The sequence below is a fragment of the Capricornis sumatraensis genome, chromosome 12 (assembly GCF_032405125.1).
Source record: "Capricornis sumatraensis isolate serow.1 chromosome 12, serow.2, whole genome shotgun sequence".
In the NCBI taxonomy this organism is placed as follows: Eukaryota; Metazoa; Chordata; class Mammalia; order Artiodactyla; family Bovidae; genus Capricornis; species Capricornis sumatraensis.
In genome coordinates, this window is record NC_091080.1 from 84,907,639 (window position 1) to 84,932,569 (window position 24,931).

The 24,931-nt window shown below is 40.3% G+C and overlaps 1 protein-coding gene across 8 annotated transcripts in view; it reads left to right on the forward strand.

The window, feature by feature from the left end:
- Positions 1–24,931, forward strand: part of PCCA (propionyl-CoA carboxylase subunit alpha) — a 378,400-nt gene that overhangs the window by 6,310 nt on the left and 347,159 nt on the right. For 5 of the 8 annotated variants that reach the window (XM_068984257.1, XM_068984256.1, XM_068984261.1 and 2 more), the window contains exons 2-4: positions 9,112–9,189; positions 15,524–15,571; positions 15,678–15,746. In XM_068984257.1, the coding sequence (XP_068840358.1) occupies positions 9,112–9,189; positions 15,524–15,571; positions 15,678–15,746 (195 nt within the window). The remainder of the gene's footprint in view (positions 1–9,111; positions 9,190–15,523; positions 15,572–15,677; positions 15,747–24,931) is intronic. The other 3 variants (XM_068984260.1, XM_068984263.1, XM_068984264.1) reach the window with 1 other exon arrangement.

Here is a 24,931-nt window from a genome sequence, read left to right on the forward strand (position 1 = left end):
GTGGGGGCAGCTTTTTGAACCCCATGATGGTCAAATCAGGGCTGTGGCCTGGAAGGGATGTAGCTCAAGGCTTGAGAGAGAAGTCCTGTCTGGTTGAGGCAGATGGGGCAAAGCAGGGAGCAGGTGTGAACCGTGGGTGGTCAGCACACCAATGGGGGCCTTCCCGCCTGGAAGACGGGTGCTGGATGCAAGCCCATGGCATCTGCTACAGGTAGGGTGGGAGGGATGGCCTGGGTAGGGGGCTGTGTTGGAATGAAGAGGCTTTAGAGTTGATGCACACAGTTCCAGCTTATCATGGAGGCAAAACTGGAGACTCTTGACTGTCCCCCCCACTTCAGTTTTATTGAAAAGTGAAAGTGAAAGTCGCTCAGCTCTTTCCACCTCTTTGGGACCCCATAGACTATACAGTCCATAGAATTCTCCAGGCCAGAATACTGGAGTGGGTAGCCATTCCCTTCTCCATGGGATCTTCCCAACCCAGGCATCGAACCGAGGTCTCCTGCATTGCAGGCAGATTCTTTACCAGCTGAGCCACAAGGGAAGCCCAAGAATACTGGAGTGGGTAGCCTATCCCTAGTCCAGCAGATCTTCCAGACCCAGGAATCGAACTGGGGTTTCCTGCATTGCAGGCCGATTCTTTACCAACTGAGCTATCAGGGAAGCCCTAATATTGAGAAATAATTGAGAAATAGTTGATGTAAATCTTGAGATTTTATCATCTCTCTCAAATATTAGGTATTCAACCTAGCTTGCCAAGTGAAAGTCTTGTCAGACAGCTGAAGATTGGGATAGCTAATGAAGTCCTGATGGCTACATAGTCAATGTAAGTGAAAGAAAAGCTATTTTTAAGTGGTAAGGCCTGACATCATGGTGAAAAGGCCCTACGGCGGTGTTTTAAAGAGGGCATTTTCCCGCATCATTCTGTGTCTCTTAAAATGCCGAAAGATGCAGTTGGCTCTTGCTTACCAGCTCTGTGTCATGAAACGTGGGAGGAGAGCTTTTCCTGGAAATTTTGAAGATGAATCACTAACAAGTGTTTTGTTTTCCTTGGTAAGCTCATCTTACTGCTCCATTGGCCCATAGTTTTGAGGATGGCTTCTTTGAAGTAGAATGCATTGTGCTAATGAGTTAGCCTGTCAGTAGAGTTGTTGTAGTATTATTCACTTGAATGCCCCTGTGGTTATGTTAAGAGTTCTGGATTTGGTAGGGTTTAGTTTTTAAATTGTGCTTTAAACTTGAGTTTAGTGGATTTGTGAGTTTGGGCTACCACCTGAGGCCACAAGCAGAAAAATGTGAAAGTAGGTGCTGGCTTAGGTTAGAAAAGGGTATTTCCCTCTTGGCAACGGTTGGAAGGCCTCTGAACAGTTTGTGTAAAAGCTGTACCCTTTTTTTGGTTAATACTTACTTCATTCTTACTATAACATACGCAAAGGTGTGCTGGGCATTTTACACATTCTTATTTAATCCTCACGTCAGTGTTAAGTCCTAGATAAGTGGTTTTATGCCCAGTTTATATACGAGAAAAACTCTTGTTTTGAAGAAATGGCTGAGCCAATTTCCCAACGAGGGCCTGAATCTGAGTCTAGATCAGAGCTCTTAATTACTCCATTATTACTGTAATGGTAACTCCCAAATGGTCTGGGATAATTTTAAGAAAGAAAGTTACAGCTGCATAATTGGATTTAGTTGTTGGGTAATACCTCACATTTCATTGGTGCGTTACATAAAGGCTTGTGTGTTTTGGGTTTTTTTGTTTTTTAAAGACAGCTCTGCAGGAAAGCAAGGGAGGTGTCATGTTGTACATTTTACAGATGAAAACTGGGGTCCAGAGAAATTACTTGCTCGGTGTTGTGTACCTGTGAAGCAGTAGAGTAAGCGTTGACCTGGGTCTTCACCCTTGTGGTGAACTCAGAAGGTCATGCTACTTCCCACGGGCTGCCTTGTTAGCTGGCACTTCTCATCTAAGTGTGGAAACTATAGAAAATCTTTTTTCTTGCAGAAGAGAAGCAGAGCAGTATGTTCTCTGGAAGTCATTTTGCACACACTGACCTTTCTCCTTTTCATACTGTTCATACTGTTCATGGGGTTCTCAAGGCAAGAATACTGAAGTGGCTTGCCATTCCCTTTTCCAAGTGGAGCATATTCTGTCAGACCTCTCCACCGTGACCTGCCCATCTTGGGTTGCCCCACAGGCATGGCTTGGTTTCAATGAGTTAGACAAGGCTGTGGTCCTAGTGTGATTAGATTGACTAGTTTTCTGTGAGTATGGTTTCAATGTGTCTGCCCTCTGATGCCCTCTTGCATCACCTACCATCTTATTTGGGTTTCCCTTGCCTTGGGCGTGGGGTATCTCTTCATGGCTGCTCTAGCAAAGCACAGCCGCTGCTCCTTACCTTGGACGAGGGGTATCCCCAGGTCATTAGGTGCCCAATATGCTACTGGAGATCAGTGGAGAAATAACTTCAGAAAAAATGAAGGGATGGAGCCAAAGCAAAAATAATACCCAGTTGTGGATGTGACTGGTGATAGAAGTAAGATCCGATGCTGTAAAGAGCAATATTGCATAGGAACTTGGAATGTCAGGTCCATGAATCAAGGCAAATTGGAAGTGGTCAAACAAGAGAAGGCAAGGGTGAATGTCGACATTCTAGGAATCAGCGAATTAAAATGGACTGGAATGGGTGAATTTACCTCAGATGACCATTATATCTACTACTGCAGGCAGAAATCCCTCAGAAGAAATGGAGTAGCCATCATGGTCAACAAAAGAGTCCGAAATGCAGTACTTGGATGCAATCTCAAAAATGACAGAATGATCTCTGTTCATCTCCAAGGCAAACCATTCAATATCACAGTTATCCAGGTCTATGCCCCAACCAGTAACGCTGAAGAAACTGAAGTTGAACTGTTTTATGAAGACCTACAAGACCTTTTAGAACTAACACCCGAAAAAGATGTCCTTTTCATTATAGGGGACTGGAATGCAAAAGTAGGAAGTCAGGAAACACCTGGAGTAACAGGCAAATTTGGCCTTGGAATGCGGAATGAAGCAGGGCAAAGACTAATAGAGTTTTGCCAAGAAAATGCACTGGTCATAGCAAACACCCTCTTCCAACAACACAAGAGAAGACTCTACACATGGATATCACCAGATGGTCAACACCGAAATCAGATTGATTATATTCTTTGCAGCCAAAGATGGAGAAGCTCTATACAGTCAACAAAAACAAGACCAGGAGCTGACTGTGGCTCAGATCATGAACTCCTTATTAGCAAATTCAGACTCAAATTGAAGAAAGTAGGGAAAACCACTAGACCATTCAGGTATGACCTAAATCAAATCCCTTCTGATTATACAGTGGAAGTGAGAAATAGATTTAAGGGACTAGATCTGATAAATAGAGTGCCTGGTGAACTATAGAATGAGGTTCGTGACATTGTACAGGAGACAGGGATCAAGACCATCCCCATGGAAAAGAAATGCAAAAAAGCAAAATGGCTGTCTGGGGAGGCCTTACAAATAGCTGTGAAAAGAAGAGAGGCGAAAAGCAAAGGAGAAAAGGAAAGATATAAGCATCTGAATGCAGAGTTCCAAAGAATAGCAAGAAGAGATAAGAAAGCCTTCTTCAGCGATCAATGCAAAGAAATAGAGGAAAAGAATAGAATGGGAAAGACTAGAGATCTCTTCAAGAAAATTAGAGATACCTAGGGAACATTTCATGCAAAGATGGGCTCAATAAAGGACAGAAATGGTATGGACCTAACAGAAGCAGAAGATATTAAGAAGAGGTGGCAAGAATACACAGAACAACTGTATAGAAAAGATCTTCACAACCCAGATAATCATGATGATGTGATCACTACTCTAGAGCCAGACATCCTGGAATGTGAAGTCAAGTGGGCCTTAGAAAGCATCACTACAAACAAAGCTAGTGGAGGTGATGGCATTCCAGTGGAGCTATTTCAAATCCTGAAAGATGATGCTGTGAAAGTGCTGCACTCAATATGCCAGCAAATTTGGAAAACTCAGCAGTGGCCATAGGACTGGAAAAGGTCAGTTTTCATTGAATCCCAAAGAAAGGCAATGCCAAAGAATGCTCAAACTACTGCACAATTGCACTCATCTCACATGCTAGTAAAGTAATGCTCAAAATTCTCCAAGCCAGGCTTCAGCAATATGTGAACTGTGAACTCCCTGATGTTCAAGCTGGTTTTAGAAAAGGCAGAGGAACCAGAGATCAAATTGCCAACATCCGCTGGATCATGGAAAAAGCAAGAGAGTTCCAGAAAAACATCTATTTTTGCTTTATTGACTATGCCAAAGCCTTTGACTGTATGGATCACAATAAACTGTGGAAAATTCTGAAAGAGATGGGAATACCAGACCACCTGACCTGCCTCTTGAGAAACCTATATGCAGGTCAGGAAGCAACAGTTAGAATTGGACGTGGAACAACAGACTGGTTCCAAATAGGAAAAGGAGTACGTCAAGCCTGTATATTGTCACCCTGCTTATTTAACTTCTATGCAGAGTACGTCATGAGAAACGCTGGACTGAAAGAAACACAAGGTGGAAACAAGATTGCTGGGAGAAATATCAATAACCTCAGATATGCAGATGACACCACCCTTATGGCAGAAAGTGAAGAGGAGCTAAAAAGCCTCTTGATGAAAGTGAAAGAGGAGAACGAAAATGTTGGCTTAAGGCTCAACATTCAGAAAACAAAGATCATGGCTTCCGGTCCTATCACTTCTTGAGAAATAGATGGGGAAACAGTGGAAACAGTGTCAGACTTTATTTTTTTGGGCTCCAAAATCACTGCAGATGGTGACTGCAGCCGTGAAATTCAAAGACGCTTACTCCTTGGAAGAAAAGTTATGACCAACCTAGATAGTATGTTCAAAAGCAGAGACATTACTTTGCTGACTAAGGTCCGTCTAGTCAAGGCTATGGTTTTTCCTGTGGTCATGCATGGATGTGAGAGTTGGACTGTGAAGAAGGCTGAGCGCCGAAGAATTGATGCTTGTGAACTGTGGTGTTGGAGAAGACTCTTGAGAGTCCCTTGGACTGCAAGGAGATCCAACCAGTCCATTCTAAAGGAGATCAACCCTGGGATTTCTTTGGAAGGAATGATGCTAAAGCTGAAACTCCAGTACTTTGGCCACCTGATGTGAAGAGTTGACTCATTGGAAAAGACCCTGATGCTGGGAGGGATTGGGGGCAGGAGGAGAAGGGGATGAGTGAGGATGAGATGGCTGGATGGCATCACTGACTCGATGGACGTGAGTCTGAGTGAACTCTGGGAGTTGGTGATGGACAGGCAGGCCTGGCGTGCTGTGATTCATGGGGTCGCAAAGAGTTAGACATGACTGAGCAACTGAACTGAACTGACCTTTCTCCTTTCGGCTGTGATAGGCTAAAAAGTCTTTGTAGATGTACTTGTTAACATTTTTCCTTTGAAGTCTTATTCTAGGACATAGAGTTCTGGACTGGGCTTGTAGCCTGGTTTTTATATGCCTAATAAAAATAAGAAACATTAAAAATTCTATGTAGAGGTCCAAATTAGCAGATTTCTACCAACTTGTTCCTTGTATTTTTTGAAAAAAATTATGTTGTGGCTCTACAAAATTATCTGATTTTTGACTGGTGTACATTATAGCTTTGAACTTTGTTGAAGCTCTGTCAGGGGTAAACAGGAGTGCAAGAGAGCAGGATATGGCTGACTGCAAACCACTGTGGGCTTGCTGTGGGAATGGCTCAGCCTCCTGTTTTTCCTCTGTAGGTGTGTTCTGCTGCTAAGGTTCTGACTGGTTGCATCATTTCTACTTCCAGGTACTTGGATAATTAGGGGCACCTGTGTTTTTCAATTTTGGGGTCCAGTGATCACAAATTCATTTGTATACAAGCTGTATGCTTTCTTTTTTTGATAATGGTGGTAAAATATAGTCTGTTAGATCGTCAGAAACAAGTATTTAAAAACAGCAATAAAAAGATGAAAAAACAAACAAACCCAGTTTGATCCATCTGTACTGCTATAGCTTGTCTCCTACATTTTGGCCAGGTGCTCTATGAGGTCGCAGAGAGTCGGACACGACTGGAGCAACTTAGCAGCAGCAGCAGCAACTTGTATTAGTGGACATGAGATTGAGCAAACTCTGGGAGATAGTGAAGTACAGGGAAACCTGGCGGGCTGCAGTCCGTGGAGTTGCAAAGAGATGGACACGACTTAGCGACTGAACAACAGCAATGATTTGTAATAGAGTTGATTTAGTTTCAAGAACTGGGTGGTGTAGACATTTTAAAATTTGAGTTTTATGTTATTGGCAGTTTCCTGAGTGAATGTAGATTATACGGAGTCGGCTAACCCAAGCCTCTTCCAGAGCTTGGCCACTTGAAGATGTCTGATTCTTCTGGGTTAGAAACTGTCCCTTGAGGAACAAGTGTAGTCCATTTTTTTCATGAGCCCATCTGATGAGATAGAATCCTGAGGCTTTTATTCCCAAAGGTATTCTAGGAACTTAATCCTTCAGTCATGTTTATTCGAATCTGTGAAATTAGCTCCATTTCTACCAAACAACTCAGCGTTTGTTGCTCTCGGAGCTGTCGGGCAGTGAGATGCCTGTCACTGTCTTCTTGGACCGCACGTTCGGTTTGGGTTAACTGCATATTCTTCATAATTGTCAGATGTTCACGCATGTTAGAATCTCTGTAATAAGCTTTTGTTTTCTGAATGACAGTGGTGTAGGTGAGTAGGGACTTTAGAGGAAACTGGGCTTCCCTGTGACTCAGATGGTAAAGAATCTGGCTGCAGTGCAGGAGACCCGAGTTCGATCCCTGGCTCGGGAAGATTCCCTGGAGGAGGAAATGGCTACCTGCTCCAGTATTCTTGCCTGGAGAATTCCATGGACTTAGGCGTCTGATGGGCGACAGTCCATGGGGTCGCACAGAGTAGTACATGACTGAAGTGACCTAGCACGCAAACACCTAAGGAAAACACCTGGGGAGTTAAAGTGGTTTGCTCTAGTCCTGGAAATAGTGTCAGACTGAGCTCGGATTAGAACTCAGGCTCTTTCATCTCTTCTCCCAGAGTTCTGTTCATGGCAGTAGGCTGGGAAGTGTTGCCTTCCCCAGACATAAACATCACTGTTTACTCTCCCGAAAGCTAATTAGAATACCCAAAATGTCTACCCCAGATTGTGTTTTGTCTCTGAAAGACTCACATTTGGCTTTTGCCATCAGGAATCAGTTATGCCCTTTATTTGTTAGTAATTAAAGACACATGTATGATTTTTGTAAAATCCTTTCTTGTATATACTTTTGTGAAAGGATATTTTGACACATGCCTACAACTGAATGTTATGTGCCTTATGATATTTGGCAAAATTGGTAAAACTGTAAGCTGTTTTCATTTTATTAAATTGTTAGGAAGCTGGTATGCTCTTTACTTTTCTTGTGTAAATACCTAGTGCTGCCTTGGTGCGGACTACATGTGAGAAATCCCAGGTAGCTTTTGCTTTTCTTTTTTTCTTTGTTGTTGTTTCGTTGCTAAGCTGTGTCCTGCTCTTCTGTGACCTCATGGACTGCAGCCCGCCAGGCTCCTGTGTCCATGGGAGTTCCCAGGCAAGAATGCTAGAGTGATTTGCCATTTCTTTCTCCAGGTATTCTTTCCAACCCAGGGATAGAACCCGCCTCCTGCATTGACAGGCACATTCTTTACCACTGAGCCACTAGGGAAGACCTTTTCTTTATTCTGCGTTTGCCTTCTGCATTGGCTAAGCTATAAACACAATATATGGTTTTTAAGTGAGGAGGTGTTAACTTTATCCTGTTAAATCTGATGTGAGAGTAAAGTTGCCAGATTATAGCTATTCTGCTGTGGGCAGTGGAAGACTGAATTTTTTTTGATCAAAAAGAAGTGGGGGTGTACCCCCTTGGTACATTTTTTTTTTAAATGCCAAATCATCTCTTTGCACAGATGTTTCGTATTAATGTGGAAGTGCCACTGTTTATATTACCTCAAAATAAAAAAAATTAATAATCCTTTTACCAGATCTGTGTTTAAATTTTCTTTACCATTGCAGCCTAGACTTGACATTTCTGCAAAATTAAAATTCTTGAGACTCAGTTTTCTAAATTGGAGTTGGAATGCACAGGGATGCTCGCAGAACTGTAGGAGTGTTTTGGTCTGGGAAAGGGAGACAGTAGTGAAGTCAGTTTTCTTCCCATTTTCAGCTCATTATTCATCACCAGTCCTTTTTACTTGGTGTGGTAAGTTTTACTAGGTTTTATTTTGTAAAGTGTATCTTTCTTCTCTGTTACTTTCGCTTCTGCATAAAGATTACATTTTGTAATTTGGCGCTTGTTACTTCTAAAAAAGATAATTGGATTCATCTTTTTCATTTTAAAATGTTGTTGTAAATTACCTGCTTCCTGTTTGAGCTGTTAGAAAATTCTGAGTACCTTTTCCCACCACCCTCACCCCGTTTTTTTCTTGATTTACCTTCATCAGTGACTATAGGATTAATTATTTTCTTAAACCTTTGCTATAACCTTTATTAGTGATTCTTCTTAATGTTTTAAAGGCTCAAGATATACTTTTTCCCACACACATATATGGTAATGAATTAAAGTGAACTTGATTATTAGTGTTAACCTTTTCATTTTTATCTGCCAAGCCACATTTATACCAGAATAAGTAAAATATATTTTGTTATTTTCTGGGCCCTGTTAAAATTGAAGCTTTTTGAAAGCCAAGACGCTTGTTTTATGTTGTCTAAAGTTCTATGTGGTATGTGACATTCTGATCCTGCTATATCTGTCTGCATGATCAGAAAGACTTTTCTTCAGATTTTATTTGACCCGTTGACTCTTACACTTTTCTGGAGATTGTTTTGATGTCTTTGGATTCTCATGTGTGCCAAAGGAATGTGTCTAGTTGGGGTTTACCTTCTTTAGTTAAGGTGTATTGCTTAGAACTACATATATTGATTGATGAAACACTGTAGCCAGAAGCATGCTGGAAGAATTACCCTGAAAAATATTTTTAAAGCTCATTCAAATGTCTGTCGTTTATTTCACTTTCGTTTTTTTTCTTTTCTTTCTTTTGGTAGCATGTTCCTCTTTATTCAAGACGGTACTTAGTGGCGTCTCGTACTCTGTGTTCAGCTGGATATGATTCTAATGAAAAAGTAAGTATTTCAAAAATCGTTTTAACAGCTAAGTTAAACTGTTTCGTTGTCTCCACATTGTGTTCACTGGGCAGGTTCCATTTTATTGATGCTGTGTCATTTTTTATTGCTATACATCAGCTTTTATAGGTGTTCAGTATTTGTCCCTTTTTTCATTGTGGACCACAACCTGAGGCTTTAATTTTGTATTTGTACCTAAAGCACAAATTCAATAAATTCCCAATGTATTTCCCTTGTTTTCAGCAGGATCACTAATACATTCTTTCTTAGACTAGGCAGTTGAGAGATTTTAATTAAACTATTAATGCTTTTTTCATTTACTTAATATTTGTAACTATTTTTGAGTGAAGGCAATTATGGGTATTGTAAATTTTGGAACAAGGGAATATTGGTTAAAATCTTGGTATATGATAATGTCTGAGGCCTCTAATGGAGAAATAAAGGAACTGGAAGTGGTGATCGGAGGTGAAACATGATTTGGTGACAATGACGGCATCAAAGAGGCAGAAGAAGAGTTTTGGTTAAGAAGAGATGATTCAGATTGAATGTCAATAAAGTATACAGTCAACAAAAACAAGACCAGGAGCTGACTGTGGCTCAGTTCATGAACTTCTTATTAGCAAATTCAGACTCAAATTGAAGAAAGTAGGGAAAACCACTAGACCATTCAGGTATGACCTAAATCAAATCCCTTCTGATTATACAGTGGAAGTGAGAAATAGATTTAAGGGACTAGATCTGATAGATTGAGTGTCTGATGAATTATAGACAGAGGTTCGTGACATTGTACAGGAGACAGGGATCAAGACCATACCCATGGAAAAGAAATGTAAAAGAGCAAAATGGCTGTCTGAGAAGGCCTTACAAATAGCTGTGAAAAGAAGAGAAGCCAAAAGCAAAGGAGAAAAGGAAATATATAAGCATCTGAAAGCAGAGTTACAAAGAATAGCAAAAAGAGATAAGAAAGCCTTCTTCAGCGATCAATGCAAAGAAATAGAGGAAAACAACAGAATGGGAAGGACTAGAGATCTCTTCAAGAAAATTAGAGATACCTAGGGAACATTTCATGCAAAGATGGGCTCAATAAAGGACAGAAATGGTATGGACCTAACAGAAGCAGAAGATATTAAGAAGAGGTGGCAAGAATATACAGAAGAACTGTACAAAAAAGGTCTTCATGACCAAGATAATCACAATGAATCACTCACCTAGAGCCAGACATCCTGGAATGTGAAGTCAAGTGGGCCTTAGAAAGCATCACTATGAACAAAGCTAGTGGAGGTGATGGCATTCCAGTTGAGCTCTTTCAAATCCTGAAAGATGATGCTGTGAAAGTGCTGCACTCAATATGCCAGTAAATTTGGAAAACTTAGCAGTGGCCACAGGACTGGAAAAGGTCAGTTTTCATTCCAATCCCAAAGAAAGGCAATGCCAAAGAATTCTCAAACTACCACACAATTGCACTCATCTTACACGCTAGTAAAGTAATACTCAAAATTCTCCAAGCCAGGCCTCAGCAATACGTGAACCATGAACTTCCAGATATTCAAGCTGGTTTTAGAAAAGGCAGAGGAACCAGAGATCAACTTGCCAACATCCACTGGATCATGGAAAAAGCAAGAGAGTTCCAGAAAAACATCTGCTGCTGCTTTATTGACCATGCCAAAGCCTTTGACTGTGTGGATCACAATAAACTGTGGAAAATTCTGAGAGAGATGGGAATACCTAAACCACCTGACCTGCCTCTTGAAAAACCTATATGCAAGTCAGGAAGCAACAGTTAGAACTGGACATGGAACAACAGACTGGTTCCAAATAGAAAAAGGAGTACATCAAGGCTGTATATTGTCACCCTGCTTATTAACTTATATGCAGAATACATCATGAGAAATGCTGGGCTGGAGGAAGCACAAGCTGGAAACAAGATTGCCGGGAGAAATATCAATAACCTCAGATATGCAGATGACACCACCCTTATGGCAGAAAGTGAAGAACTAAAGAGCCTCTTGATGAAAGTGAAAGAGGAGAGTGAAAAAGTTGGCTTAAAGCTCAACATTCAGAAAACAAAGATCATGGCATCTGGTCCCATCACTTCATGGGAAATAGATGGGGAAACAGTGGAAACAGTGTCACACTTTATTTTTTTGGGCTCCAAAATCACTGCAGATGGTGATTGCAGCCATGAAATTAATTAAAAATTAGTTTAAAAAAAAATTAAAAGACTCCTTGGAAGAAAAGTTATGACCAACCTAGACAGCATATTGAAAAGCAGAGACATTACTTTGCCCACTAAGGTCCGTCTAGTCAAGGCTATGGTTTTTCCAGTGGTCACGTATGGATGCGAGAGTTGGACTGTGAAGAAGGCTGAGTGTGGAAGAATTGATGCTTTTGAACTGTGGTGTTGGAGAAGACTCTTGGGAGTCCCTTGGACTGCAAGGAGATCCAACCAGTCCATTCTAAAGGAGATCAGCCCTGGGATTTCTTTGGAAGAATTGATGTTAAAGCTGAAACTCCAGTACTTTGGCCACCTCATGAGAAGAGTTGACTCATTGGAAAAGACTCTGACGCTGGAAGGGATTGGGGGCAGGAGGAGAAGGGGACGACCGAGGATGAGATGGCTGGATGGCATCATGGACCCGATGGATGTGAGTCTGAGTGAACTCCAGGAGTTGGTGATGGACAGGGAGGCCTGGCGTGCTGCGATTCATGGGGTCTCAAAGAGTCGGACACGACTGAGCGACTGAACTGAACTGAAAGTAAAACTAATATGAATGATTATTTGAGAATGAAGTGGTCTTCTAAATAGCCAAAGTATACAAAACTACTCAGAATCTTGAAATTTGGAGAGCAAAGGATCTATATTCACCGTAGCTCAATAGAAATGCAAAGTGGAGACAATTGCAGGACATATATAATTTTTTATTTTCTAATAGCCATATTAAAGAATAAACAGGTAAAATTAACTTTCATATTATTTTTGTTTTTGGGCCATGCAGAGAGGCATGTGGGATCTTAGTTCCCTGACCAGGAATAGAACCTGTGCCTCCTGCAGTGGAAGTGTGGAATTTTAACCACTTGACTACCAGGGACGTCCCAGTCCCAGGTCTTTAAATGACATGTAAATCCTTTCTTAATCAGCATTTTTACCCCAGCTTTATTTGCCGCAGTACCACATACTGTGTTTTGTGCTTGAGCTATCTTAAGACTTACTTGTAGTGTTTGTGCTGCCATCTGCTTTCAATGTCACTGCCTTATTAACATACACTATTCACTCTGTCCTTTTGCTGCATTTAACACAGAACTTAACACACTTTGTTTTTGATTGTAGCACTTAACATACTTTGTTGTGATTGTGCCATATTGTACATTGAAGTTATCAAATGCCCTTGACATTTACCTGTTCTTGTTGATGCAGACAGGAGGTGTCAAGTTGGTTTAGGGAGTTCTCTGGTGGTCCAGTGGTTAAGACTGCTCTCTCACTGCTGAGGGCGAAGGTTCAATCCCTGGTCAGGGAACTAAGATCCCACAAACTGTGTCATATGGCCAAAAAAAAGAAGTTGGTTTAAATTTATTCGTGTCTATATTCTTTTATATGCATAGCCTATCTGGAAGAATATTCAGGAAACTAGTAGTAATTGTTGCCTTTGGGGCAAGGATCTGGGTGTCCCTAATATGTGTCCCCGTTTTTACCTTCTAAGATCTGAACCATATTCATTTGTTATTTAGTTAAAATCTTAGGTATGGAAGATTAATTGGTATTAGCATTATTGAACTTGTGTACTAATTGGTAATCCATTAATAGTCCTCTGTTAGGGTTCTTCAGAGAAACAGAACCAGTAAGAGACAGATGAAAATTTCTTTTTTTCTAATTGGCTCACCTAATTCCTGGGTTTCCCTGGTGGCTCAGATGGTAAAGAATCTGCCTGCAGTGCAGGAGACTTGGGTTCAATCCCTGGGTCGGGAAGATCCCCTGGAGAAGGGAAAGGCTCCTTACTCCAGTATTCTTGCCTGGAGAATCTCATGGACAGAAGGGCCTGTCAGGCTATAGTCCCTGGGGTCGCAGGGAGTCAGACACAACTAGGCGACCAACACACCTAATTAAGGAAGCTGAGAAGTCCCTTGCAGTCTGCTCTTTGCAAGCTGGACACCTTGGAAAGCTGGTGTGTAAGTCTAGTCCAGGACCAAAGGTCTCGGAACCAGGAAAGCTGATGGTGTAAGTCCGAGGTCGAAGGGTAGGAGAAGACCAACATCCCAGCTCAACTTGGGAGGCAACACTAGTCCTCTCTTCCTCCACGTTTTAGTCTGTTAGGCCCTCCATGGACTGGATGGTGCCCAGCCACACTGGGGAGGGCTGTCTGCTTTACCGAGTCCTCTGATTCACATGTTAGCCTCATCTGGAAACACCATCACAGACACGTTCAGAAAAAATGCCTCACCTGGACACCCTGTGGCCCAGTCAAGGTGCACATAACACTAACCATCAGAAGCCCTGAACAGAGACGAATGGGAATGTGTCAGGCGCCGCAGTCATTTCTGGCACAGATTTGTCCCCATGAGACAGAATCTCATTCCTAGATTCGTAATCTGGTTTGCTGCCCAAAGGATCGAATAACAACACTCTAGCTAACACATCCTGAATATATAGTGCACGCCTAGGCCCTGCACTAAACCCTTTATGGTGTGAATTCAGATTCCGGCAACCTCCGTGTCAGGTAGCTCTTACTCCCGTTTTAAGAATTGGGAAATGAGCTTTCAGTAGGCTGGCTTGACCACAGGGGAACACGTGGTAGTGTTGGGATTCCAACTGGGCCAGGCTGGCTTCAGACTAGCTCTTAACCTTCATTCTACTTCTTCCATAGAAATTAGGATGGAATTTGTACTCCCTGTAATATTATTATAATTTGTTGTTAACGTGTTGCTTAACGTGGAAGTTCCAGTGTTTGTGCTGCTTTTATCTGAGGTAGTCTGCTTAATATTTAATCAGTGTTTAAAGATACAGTTCAGGGAAGTAGGAACAGGTTTTCTTAGTATATGCTTACTGCTTAGCAGGAATGGAATGCCGCTCCAGTATTCTTGCCTGGAGAATCGGATGAACAGAGGAGCCTGGCAAGTGATAGTCCATAGAGTCGCAAAGAGTCAGACACGATTGAACACACACACGATTTTATAGCTCCAAGCCGTAGGTGGGATTAGGGTGTTTTTTGGGCCCAGGTGGAGGCTTGTCTCAGTTGGGTAGGATAGCCCGTGTGTGGTTTAAAGATTCAGTCAAGACTTTAAAGGCCTTTTGCAGTTCTGAGATTCTGTAATTTGCTCTCAGGTTAACATATTACTTTAAGTTATTTAAGAGAACTTTTAAGATCATATGTACCTTTAACTTTTCTTATAGAAATATGACTAAAACTTTAAAAAAGGGTCTATTTAACATGCAACAGTTCACTAACCCAGCAATCATTGTGTACTAATGTATAGCATCCATGTTACTTAAAATTGTTCATGTGCATTTCTTTAAAAAGAGTAGCTTGTTCAGTTCTAGAGTCAGGAGAGAACTTTGTTAAATAGTTTCCCAGTAGAATGCTATATCAGTTTATTTATGTGAAAATCGAGAGATTGCAGTCCTCAGAGACTGATTTACTTAGAGTGAAATAGGTCATTAATGGCAAAGTTAGGCTTAGAATTTAGGTGTCTCACCCTACACAAAATGGAACATCTTTTTCTATTATGTGGCCTTAGCTGTTTCAAAATGTGGTTATTCAAACTTAACATTATACTTAATGTTATACTCAGCATTTATACTCAGTAGCATTAACTCAGTGTTATACTCAAATAGCATAACCCGCGTGGTCTGGAACTATCTGGGTAAAAGCATGACTAGTTTATCTGTTCTGAGTTGTTGAAAATATCACTTAATGCTATGCCCCAATCCCAAAGAGATGGAATATAAATTATATCAGACTTGACTTTGAGAAACATAACATTTAGAATTTCTCTGAATTTAGAAAACAAGTAAACTCTCAAGCAGTTTTAACTAAAGTTTTTAGTTTTCTGAAATCTCATTTGAAGATTATCTTTTGGCAAGAAATGTAGTTCCTTTATGAATTATTGAACCTCATCAACTGATACTTTTTTAACAAGGTAATTGTAAGGCCAAATCCTGCCCGATGAGTTTAGTAGTAGCCTGGTTGTAAGTGAACACGTGCATAGTATCTAATACCATGTAGGAAGTAGTGCTTGTTAGGATTATGCCCAGTGGTAACTGTGGTAAACAAAGCTTGATGTTTTCTGGTCTCATAGTGAGAGTTAACAGTTTCTTATGTGTTTGTTTCCCTCTCTTTAGACTTTTGATAAAATTCTTATTGCTAATAGAGGAGAAATTGCGTGTCGGGTGAGTGGAATTTTAATCTTATTTTCCATTTTACTCTGAATTTTACTATTAAATCCCTTTAAACATGAATTACTATTGTAGATAACATTAATGTATTTTAATATAGGTTATTAAAACTTGCAAGAAGATGGGCATTAAGACGGTTGCCATCCACAGTGAGGTCGATGCTAGTTCTGTAAGTATATTTGCTTTATTTGAGTTAGGATCTTATTTTGGATCAAATAGAAAAAAGTGAAAGATGGAGGGTTTTGTTGTTGTTGGCTTGAAAAGGTACACAATTTAAAAAATACCTATGTTCAAGCTGGTTTTAGAAAAGGCAGAGGAACCAGAGATCAAATTGCCAACATCCACTGGATCATGGAAAAAGCAAGAGAGTTCCAGAAAAACATCTATTTCTGCTTTATTGACTATGCCAAAGCCTTTGACTGTATGGATCACAATAAACTGTGGAAAATTCTGAAAGATATGGGAATACCAGACCACCTGACCTGCCTCTTGAGAAACCGGTATGCAGGTCAGGAAGCAACAGTTAGAACTGGACATGGAACACCAGACTGATTCCAAATAGGAAAAGGAGTACGTCAAGGCTGTATATTGTCACCCTGTTTATTTAACTTATATGCAGAGTACATCATGAGAAACGCTGGACTGGAAGAAACACAAGGTGGAATCAAGATTGCCGGGAGAAATATCAATAATCTCAGATATGCAGATAACACCACCCTTAGGGCAGAAAGTGAAGAGGACCTAAAAAGCCTCTTGATGAAAGTGAAAGAGGAGAGTGAAAAAGTTGGCTTAAAGCTCAACATTCAGAAAACGAAGATCATGGCATCCGGTCCCATCACTTCATGGGAAATAGATGGGGAAACAGTAGAAACAGTGTCAGACTTTATCTTTTTGGGCTCCAAAATCACTGCAGATGGTGACTGCAGCCATGAAATTAAAAGACGCTTACTCCTTGGAAGAAAAGTTACGACCAACCTAGATAGTATGTTCAAAAGCAGAGACATTACTTTGCTGACTAAGGTCCGTCTAGTCAAGGCTATGGTTTTTCCTGTGGTCATGTATGGATGTGAGAGTTGGACTGTGAAGAAGGCTGAGCGCCGAAGAATTGATGCTTGTGAACTGTGGTGTTGGAGAAGACTCTTGAGAGTCCCTTGGACTGCAAGGAGATCCAACCAGTCCATTCTGAAGGAGATCAACCCTAGGATTTCTTTGGAAGGAATGATACTAAAGCTGAAGCTCCAGTACTTTGGCCTCCTCATGGGAAGAGTTGACTCATTGGAAAAGACCCTGATGCTGGGAGGGATTGGGGGCAGGAGAAGAAGGGGACGAGTGAGGATGAGATGGCTGGATGGCATCACGGACTCGATGGATGTGAGTCTGAGTGAACTCCGGGAGATGGTGATGAACAGGGAGGCCTGGTGTGCTGCGATTCATGGGGTCTCAAAGAGTCGGACATGACTGAGCGACTGAACTGAACTGAACTGATTCTTGTATTAAGCAAAATGGAAGCCTCATAATGTCTTCAATATGTGTCTATTTTATTTTCGAAGCTTTAAAAGCTGGATGCTGCTGCTGCTGCGGCTAAGTCGCTTCAGTCGTGTCCGACTCTGTGCGACCCCATAGATGGCAGCCCACCAGGCTCCGCAATCCCTGAAATTCTCCAGGCAAGAACACTGGTGTTAGACTAGAATAAATAGTTTGTAGAGGGATTCTGGTCGCCAGGTACATTTAGGCAGAGCATGAGAAAGTTAAAAGAGCTAGCTATTAATGAAATGTTTATGCAGTGCTGCCTTATGGGAACACATTTCCCCACAGGGTTACTCGTTGCCACTAAGGGGATGCTCTAACTGTTTGACCTTCCTAAATGCTGTACTATGCTCAGCTGAAAGTTTGATTAAAAAATATGGAAGACTAATGCTGATTGGACATGAGCAAAAGAAGGTATAGCATAAAGTGATGAATGGTAACTAATGTTATTGGAGATTTTTTTATCACAGCAGGCATTTGTAGCAGTAGTAGACTATGAATGAGGAGAAAAAGTCCCATGGGGAAAGTATATAAATTATTGGGACTGTATGGAATGAAATGTAAGTAGTTGTACTTTGGTAAGTTACTATTTTTCAACTCTTTCATGCTACTTTTGATAACAGGACCTATTGGTAATGTCAGCTTTTATTGTATAGTAATTTAATGCAGAGACTTTTCAGTCTTTGTGACTTTAAAAGTTTATTCAGAAGTTCAGTTCAGTTGCTCAGTCATGTCTGACTCTTTGCGACCCCATGAACTGCAGCACGCCAGGCCTTCCTGTCCATCACCAAATGCCAGCGTTTACCCAAAACCATGTCCATTGAGTCGGTGATGCCATCTAGCCATGTCATCCTGTCATCCCGTTCTCCTCCTGCCCTTAAGCTTTGCCAGCATCATGGTCTTTTCCAATGAGACAACTCTTCGCATGAGGTGGACAAAGTATTGGAGTTTCATCTTCAGCATCAGTCCTTCCAATGAACACCCAGGACTGATTTCCTTTAGGATGGACTGGTTGGATCTTCTTGCAGCCCAAGGGACTCTCAAGAGTCTTCTTCAACACCACAGTTCAAAAGCATCAGTTGTTTGGTGCTCAGCTTTCTTTATAGTCCAACTCTTACATCCATACACGACCACTGGAAAAACCATAGCCTTGACTAGACAGACCTTTATTGGCAAAGTAATTTCTTTGCTTTTTAATATGCTGTCTGGGTTGGTCATAACTTTCCTTCCAAGGAGTAAGTGTCTTAATTTCATGGCTTCAGTGATTTTGGAGCCTAGAAAAATAAAGTCAGCCACTGTTTCCACTGTTTCCCCATCTATTTGCCATGAAATGATGGGACCGGATGCTATGATCTTAGTTTTCTGAATGTTGAGCTTTAAGCTAACTTTTTCACGCTACTCTTTCACTTTCATCAAGAGGCTCTTTAGTTCTTCTTCAGTTTCTGCCCTAAGGGTGGTGTTATCTGCATATCTGAGATTATTGATATTTCTCCTGGCAATCTTGATTCCACCTTGTGCTTCCTCCAGGCTAGCGTTTCTCAAGATGTACTCTGCATAGAAGTTAAATAAGCAGGGTGACAGTATACAGCCTTGACCTACCCCTTTTCCTATTTGGAACCAGTCTGTTGTTCCATGTCCAGTTCTAACTGTTGCTTCCTGACCTGCATACCGGTTTCTCAAGGGGCAGGTCAGATGGTCTGGTATTCCCATATCTTTCAGAATTTTCCACAGTTTATTGTGATCCATACAGTCAAAGGCTTTGGCATAGTCAATAAAGCAGAAGTAGATGTTTTTCTGGAACTCTCTTGCTTTTTCCATGATCCAGTGGATGTTGGCAATTTGATCTCTGGTTCCTCTGCCTTTTCTAAAACCAGCTTGAATATCTAGAAGTTCATGGTTCACATATTGCTGAAGCCTGGGTTGGAGAATTTTGAGCATTACTTTATTAGTGTGTGAGATGAGTGGAATTGTGCAGTAGTCTGAGCATTCTTTGGCATTGCCTTTTTTTTGGGATTGGAATGAAAACTGACCTTTTCCAGTCCTGTGGCCACTGCTGAGTATTCCAAATTTGCTGACATATTGAGTGCAGCACTTTCACAGTATCATCTTTTAGGATTTGAAACAGCTCAGCTGGAATTCCATCCCTTCCACTAGCTTTCATTTTGTCTTGTCTTCCTTTTTTGGCCCCTACATTTAAAATATTTATCTTTTGCTTAAAATAATTAAATGAAGCAATTAAAACTTGTTTTGCATACATATCGTTTGATTTTTTTTTTGACTATTCATTTCTGGCTTGTTTACTAATAATTTGTTTTACCTGATGGTTTGATTAGTTTATATCTACAAAATATTCATGAAATAGTGAGAAAACTGTGCCTTTAATGTCATTCTTGACTAATAAAGTAAGGCATTTACCAATAGTAAACTCCTCCAGAAAAAAGCTTGTGTTTTCATCAAGCTTGTAGTAGATTTAAAATTCAGTCTTCTCATTTTAAAAAATTTTAATTTAATTTTAATTGGGACATTCTTTTCATCATGTTTTTATTTTCAGTGTATCCAGCTCAGGCCATGTTTCCATTCATAGATAAATTGAGAGAGAAGAGTGTCTGAATTGTGGATAGTCACTGTTTTTATTTCAAGCGTAACAGCAACCTTTCACTTATAATTTTCTTTTTCATATCATAGAATAGTTAATTCTCTATGCTGTGTTGTCCTGGAGGTGACTGTTGACACGGATAGTCCAAAATTACTTATATTTTCATTTTTTCCTATTTATTTATGTTTCAGTATTGATGTTCCAGGGTAGTCTGCTTCTGTAAGCTGTTACCTCAATGAACATGAGTACTTTGTTCACTCATGTTCTTTGAGTACTTTGTTCCTAGCTTTGTGGACACTTCCTAAACTTTGGCAAAACTGCTTTCAAAAGAGTTGGTGTGAGTTTTAAATCTTTGACATTTATCCTTCCTGAAGCAGAGGTGGTAGTTTTTATATTTTAAAAACTTTTAGCTGCTTTTTTTTTTTAAAACCAAAGACTATGATTCATAGTTTAGAATAAGAGTTGCCAGGCTTCCCAATGGGAAGCAAGCAATGCCTGCTCAAGTCAAAATTTCCTCTTAATATGACCTTCAGTAAGTCGGTTTCTAGAAAGATATTATAATTAAAACAGGATAATAATCATGATGGTTAGAATGCTCAGAGCTTGATTTAAGCCTTGGCAGTAAGGCCACATCCGCTGCTTGGTTTCTGCTTCAGTCTCAAGAAAGACAAAGACGTGAATTCCTCTAACAGCATATTTTGCTTTTTTAACACTTGATCCCAAAGGTTAGCATCATATCTAACCATATCTAGCCAGCTTTACAATGTTGATATTATGAACAAGGCATGCTATTCAGATGTATTATATATATTTCAGTATTTATTTTCAAGAGGTCAGCATTTTGAATATTACTTGGAGTGAAAGAATCTTACATGCTTCATTTCCTAACCACTGGAACACCAGGGAATTCCCTGCCTGATTTTTGTTTTGTGTTTTTTCTTGGCGTATCTGAGTCATTCCATGTCTTAGTTATATCCTAACTTAGTTTTAATGTTTCTATCTTATTATTTCAAGTTCCTGCATACCTGTTTCTATTTCTGACTGTTCTCTCTCAATGGATTATTTCCTCACACATGTAGATTTTGTCTTGTGATACCATATTTGTTATCTTTAATGTTGAATTCTGTGTGGTTTGGGTTGTAGATGTAATCCTGTTGGGTGGTTATTCTATTGGCTTCTGCCGATCACTCCAGGGTGTCACTGACTGATTTTTATATTCGTTTCTTGGCATGAAGGCTGCTGAATTATTAGGATGGGCAAAACAAGATGAAACTACACACATGCGCACGCACGCACGCACGCACGCATACACACACACACACACACACCCCTTCTTCTGTTCCATAGGCTCATGATTTCTAATTTCCTGAGGAGACTTTTTCCTTAACCTTGAAGCACAGCTGATAGTATTTGTCTACTCCCTACTTAGTAGATTATTTATTCATCCCCCCACCCCCTGACCCCCCCCCTTCACTGAGGATATAACCTTTGAGCAGCAAGGCCTTACGTAGTTTTCCTTCAAATCTTTAGCTCACACGTGGTTCCTATCTCTGAGAGTTTAAAACTCAAGTTCTCTAGTTTACCCAGATCCCCGCTTACATTCTCCAAGATTAGTGGTGTTGGTTCTAGTGGATACTGTCTGACGTTTAGCTGCTTCTTGGTTTTTGATCCCTAGGGATTGCTTGTGGTTTCTTGTAAGCCAGTCTGTTCATTTAGAGGAAATTTGTTATATTTAATCTAGAATTTTTAGGTGCTTCTAGGGAGGGTTTGTGGGTTTTCTATCTAGTCTACTTGTTACTGGACTATCTTAAAATAGTATGCTATCCTGCTCCTCTGTTGAAAACAGTCTCTTGCTTTCTTTGAGAAGACTGACCCAGAGCAGTCTCAGAGGCAGGCATCGCCCAGGAGAACAGTTCGTAAGTACTGGTGAGGTTAGTGCAACCGCCTCCAGGGATGAGGCGAGAGTCAACACAGTGTAAACTCCTCCAGTGGGAAATGATCAGGACCAGAGAGCAAAATAGGGGTTAAGCCTCTTATCAAGTCGTGAATTGTCTTTTCTGTCATTCTCCAGGCCCCTATTACTCTTTGAAAAGATTTGTGGAGAATGGTTTATGAGCGGAAAATGGTCCTAGTGGGACACTGTATCCTGCTGGTGTTTTGATAGGCATTGTGTGTTATCTGTGGATCAATTTGAGGAAGTATCTTTATCTTAACATTTTAAAGTCCTGTATGTGAGCATGGACATTCCATCTGATGTTGTTCACATGGCTTTAATCTCTTTCAACAGTTTTATAGTTTTCAGAGAGTGATTTTCACTTACTTTGCTCTATTTATTCCTAAGTATTTTAGTATTGCTTCTGATCTGTTAGAAGTGCTATTTCTTCTTCTTTTCTCTCTCTTTTTATTGGTTGCACTGCATGCCTTGCAGGATCTTAGTTCCCTAGATTGAACCCGTGCCACCCTGTATTGGGAGTGCAGAATTGTAACCCCTGGACTGTCAGGGAATTCCCTAGAATTGCGGTTTCTTAATTTCAGTTTTTATTTTATTTGCAGGTATATAGGAATACAGTTAATTTTCATATAGTGATTTGGGTCCTGCAACTTTGCTGAACTTCCTTATTATTTCTAATAGTTAAAAAAATAGATTTCTCAGGATTCTGTCTAGAAGATCCTGTCATGTATAAAGAGAGATAGATTTACGTCTTTTCTAACTGGGTGCTTTTTATTTTATAGTCTTGCCGAATTTCCCTAGCTTTAATTTTCAGAATTATTGAAAAGTAGTGATGAGAGCAGGTACTCTATTTTCCCCCTAAAATGAGGAACAAAACATTCAGTATTCCATAACTAAGTTTGATTTAGGCTCTGGGATTTTCATCAATTTCCACTATTAGGTTGAGGAAGTGCCCTGCTAGCTTGTTGAGTTTTTATCATGATTGGGTGTTTGATTTGGTCAAATGTGTTCACTGTGTCTACCAAGATGATAATGTGGTTTTTATCCTTTATTCCATTGATGTGGTGAAGTGATGTCACTCAGATCATGTCCGACTCTGTGACCCCATGGACTGTAGCCTACCAGGCTCCTCCGTCCATGGGATTTTCCAGGCCAGAATACTGGAGTGGATTGCCATTTCCTTCTCCAGGAGATCTTCTCGACCCAGGGATTGAACCCAGGTCTCCCGCATTGTAAGCAGATGCTTTACCATCTGAACCACCAGGGAAGTGGTATATTATATTAATTAATTAATTTTTGGATGTTTAGCCTTACATTCCTGGGATAAATCACACTTGGCCACAATGTATATAGTCCTTTGTATATATTGCTGCAGTCAGTTTGCTGGTATTTTGTAGAGGATTTTTCATCCATATTTGTGAGAGATACTAGTCTATACTTTTCATTTGATGTCTTTGTTTTGGTATCAGAGTTATTCTGGCTTCATGTTATACTATGGGATGTGTTTCCTCCTCTTCCATTGTTCTGGAAGTTTGTGAGTTGTTATTAATTATTCCTTTAATGTTTGGTGGAACTCACCAGTGAAGCCATCTAGATCCGAGGTTTTCTCTGTGGGTAGTTGCTTTTTTTTTTTAACATTAAGAAAAGTTTATTTATTTGCCTGCGGCAGCCTTAGTTGCAGCTCACGGGATCGTCGGTCTGTTGTAACATGTGGGATCCTTGGTTGTGGCTTGCAAACTCTTAGTTGCGGCATGTGGGATTTAGTACCATGACCAGGGATCAAATCTGGGTCCCCTGTATTGGGAGGATGGTGTCTTGGCCACTAGACTACCAGGGAAGTCCCTGTGAGTAGTATTTTGATGACTAATTCAGTCTCTTGATTTCCTATTCTTGAGTTAGTTTATTTCCTTCTAGGGAAGACATTTCATCCTAAGTTATCTAGTTTATTGTTAAATAATTGTCAATAGTATTTCTTTATTGTTTTTGTTTCTGTAAGGCCAGTGGTAATGTCTCTTCTATTCCTGTGTTGTTTCTTTGCAACCCCATGGATTGTAGCCTGCCAGGCTCCTCTGTCCATGGGGTTTCTCCAGGCAAGAATATTGGACTGGGTTTGCCATGCCCTTCTCCAGGGGATCTTCCCAATCCAGGGATTGAACCCAGGTCTCCCGAATTGCAGGTGGATTCTTTCCCGTCTGAGCCACCAGGGAAGCCCTTTGAAATTTTAGTTATTTGAGTTTTTCCATTTTTTTCCTTGGTCAATTTAACTGAAGATTTTCGGTTTCATTGGTCTTTCAAAGAACCAACTTTTGGTTTCATTGATTTCTCTCCTTTTAAACTCTCTACTTCATTTATATTTACATTAGTTTTTGTTTCCTTCCTTCTGCTTGCTCTGGATTTAGTTTGCTCTTTTAAAAAAATTTCTTAAGGTAGAAGACTAGGTTGTTTTGAGGTCTTTTTAATATAGGGGTCTCACCATACAGCTTTCTTGTGTTGTTTAAGCTGCGTCCCGTGTTTTGACATTTTGTATTTTCATTATTATTCCTGGTTGCCTTGTATTTTCTGGTTGCTCTGGTGATTTTTTCTTTGAACCACTTATTATTTAGGAATTTTGTTTAATTCACATAGTTATGAGTTTCACAAACTTCTTTGTCACTGATTTCTAATTTCCTTCAGCTTTTGTCAGAGAATGTATTTTTTCTTTTTCTATCCTTTAAAAGTTTTTAATGTTTGTTTTATGGACTAGCATATGAACTATTCTGGAGAACGTTCCACGTGAGTTTAAGATTATATTCTGCTGTTGCTGGGTGGAGTGTTCTGTAGTTGTCTTTAGGACTGGTTGGTTCATAAAGATATTTAAGTCATCTCTCCTGGCTAATTGCCTGGTGGTTTAATACATAATTGAAAGTGGAGTTTAACATACTTTTGAAAGCCTTTAAATTACTGAGTATTTTGTTTTGCTCAGTTTATAAAATTGGTGACAAGTATAGGCCCACAACCCTGTGCTTGAAAACGCTAAGGTAGAAAAGTAAGGTAGAAAATGACTAAAGAACTCTGAGTGTCCAGGCCTAGAGACTGTCACAAGGAATCTTTGCAATTTTCAGGAAGCAGGAAATTTTGACACTATTTATATTGCTCTAGACTTAGAGAAAGAAAGAGATTTCTATTTCTCTTTTCTGAAACCAGCCTAGTCACTGGGAAATCAAAATCTGGACAAAGATAGTAAGCAGAAAATGAAATGACATACATATTGTTAGAAAAATCCTAAGTAATAGGAACTAGA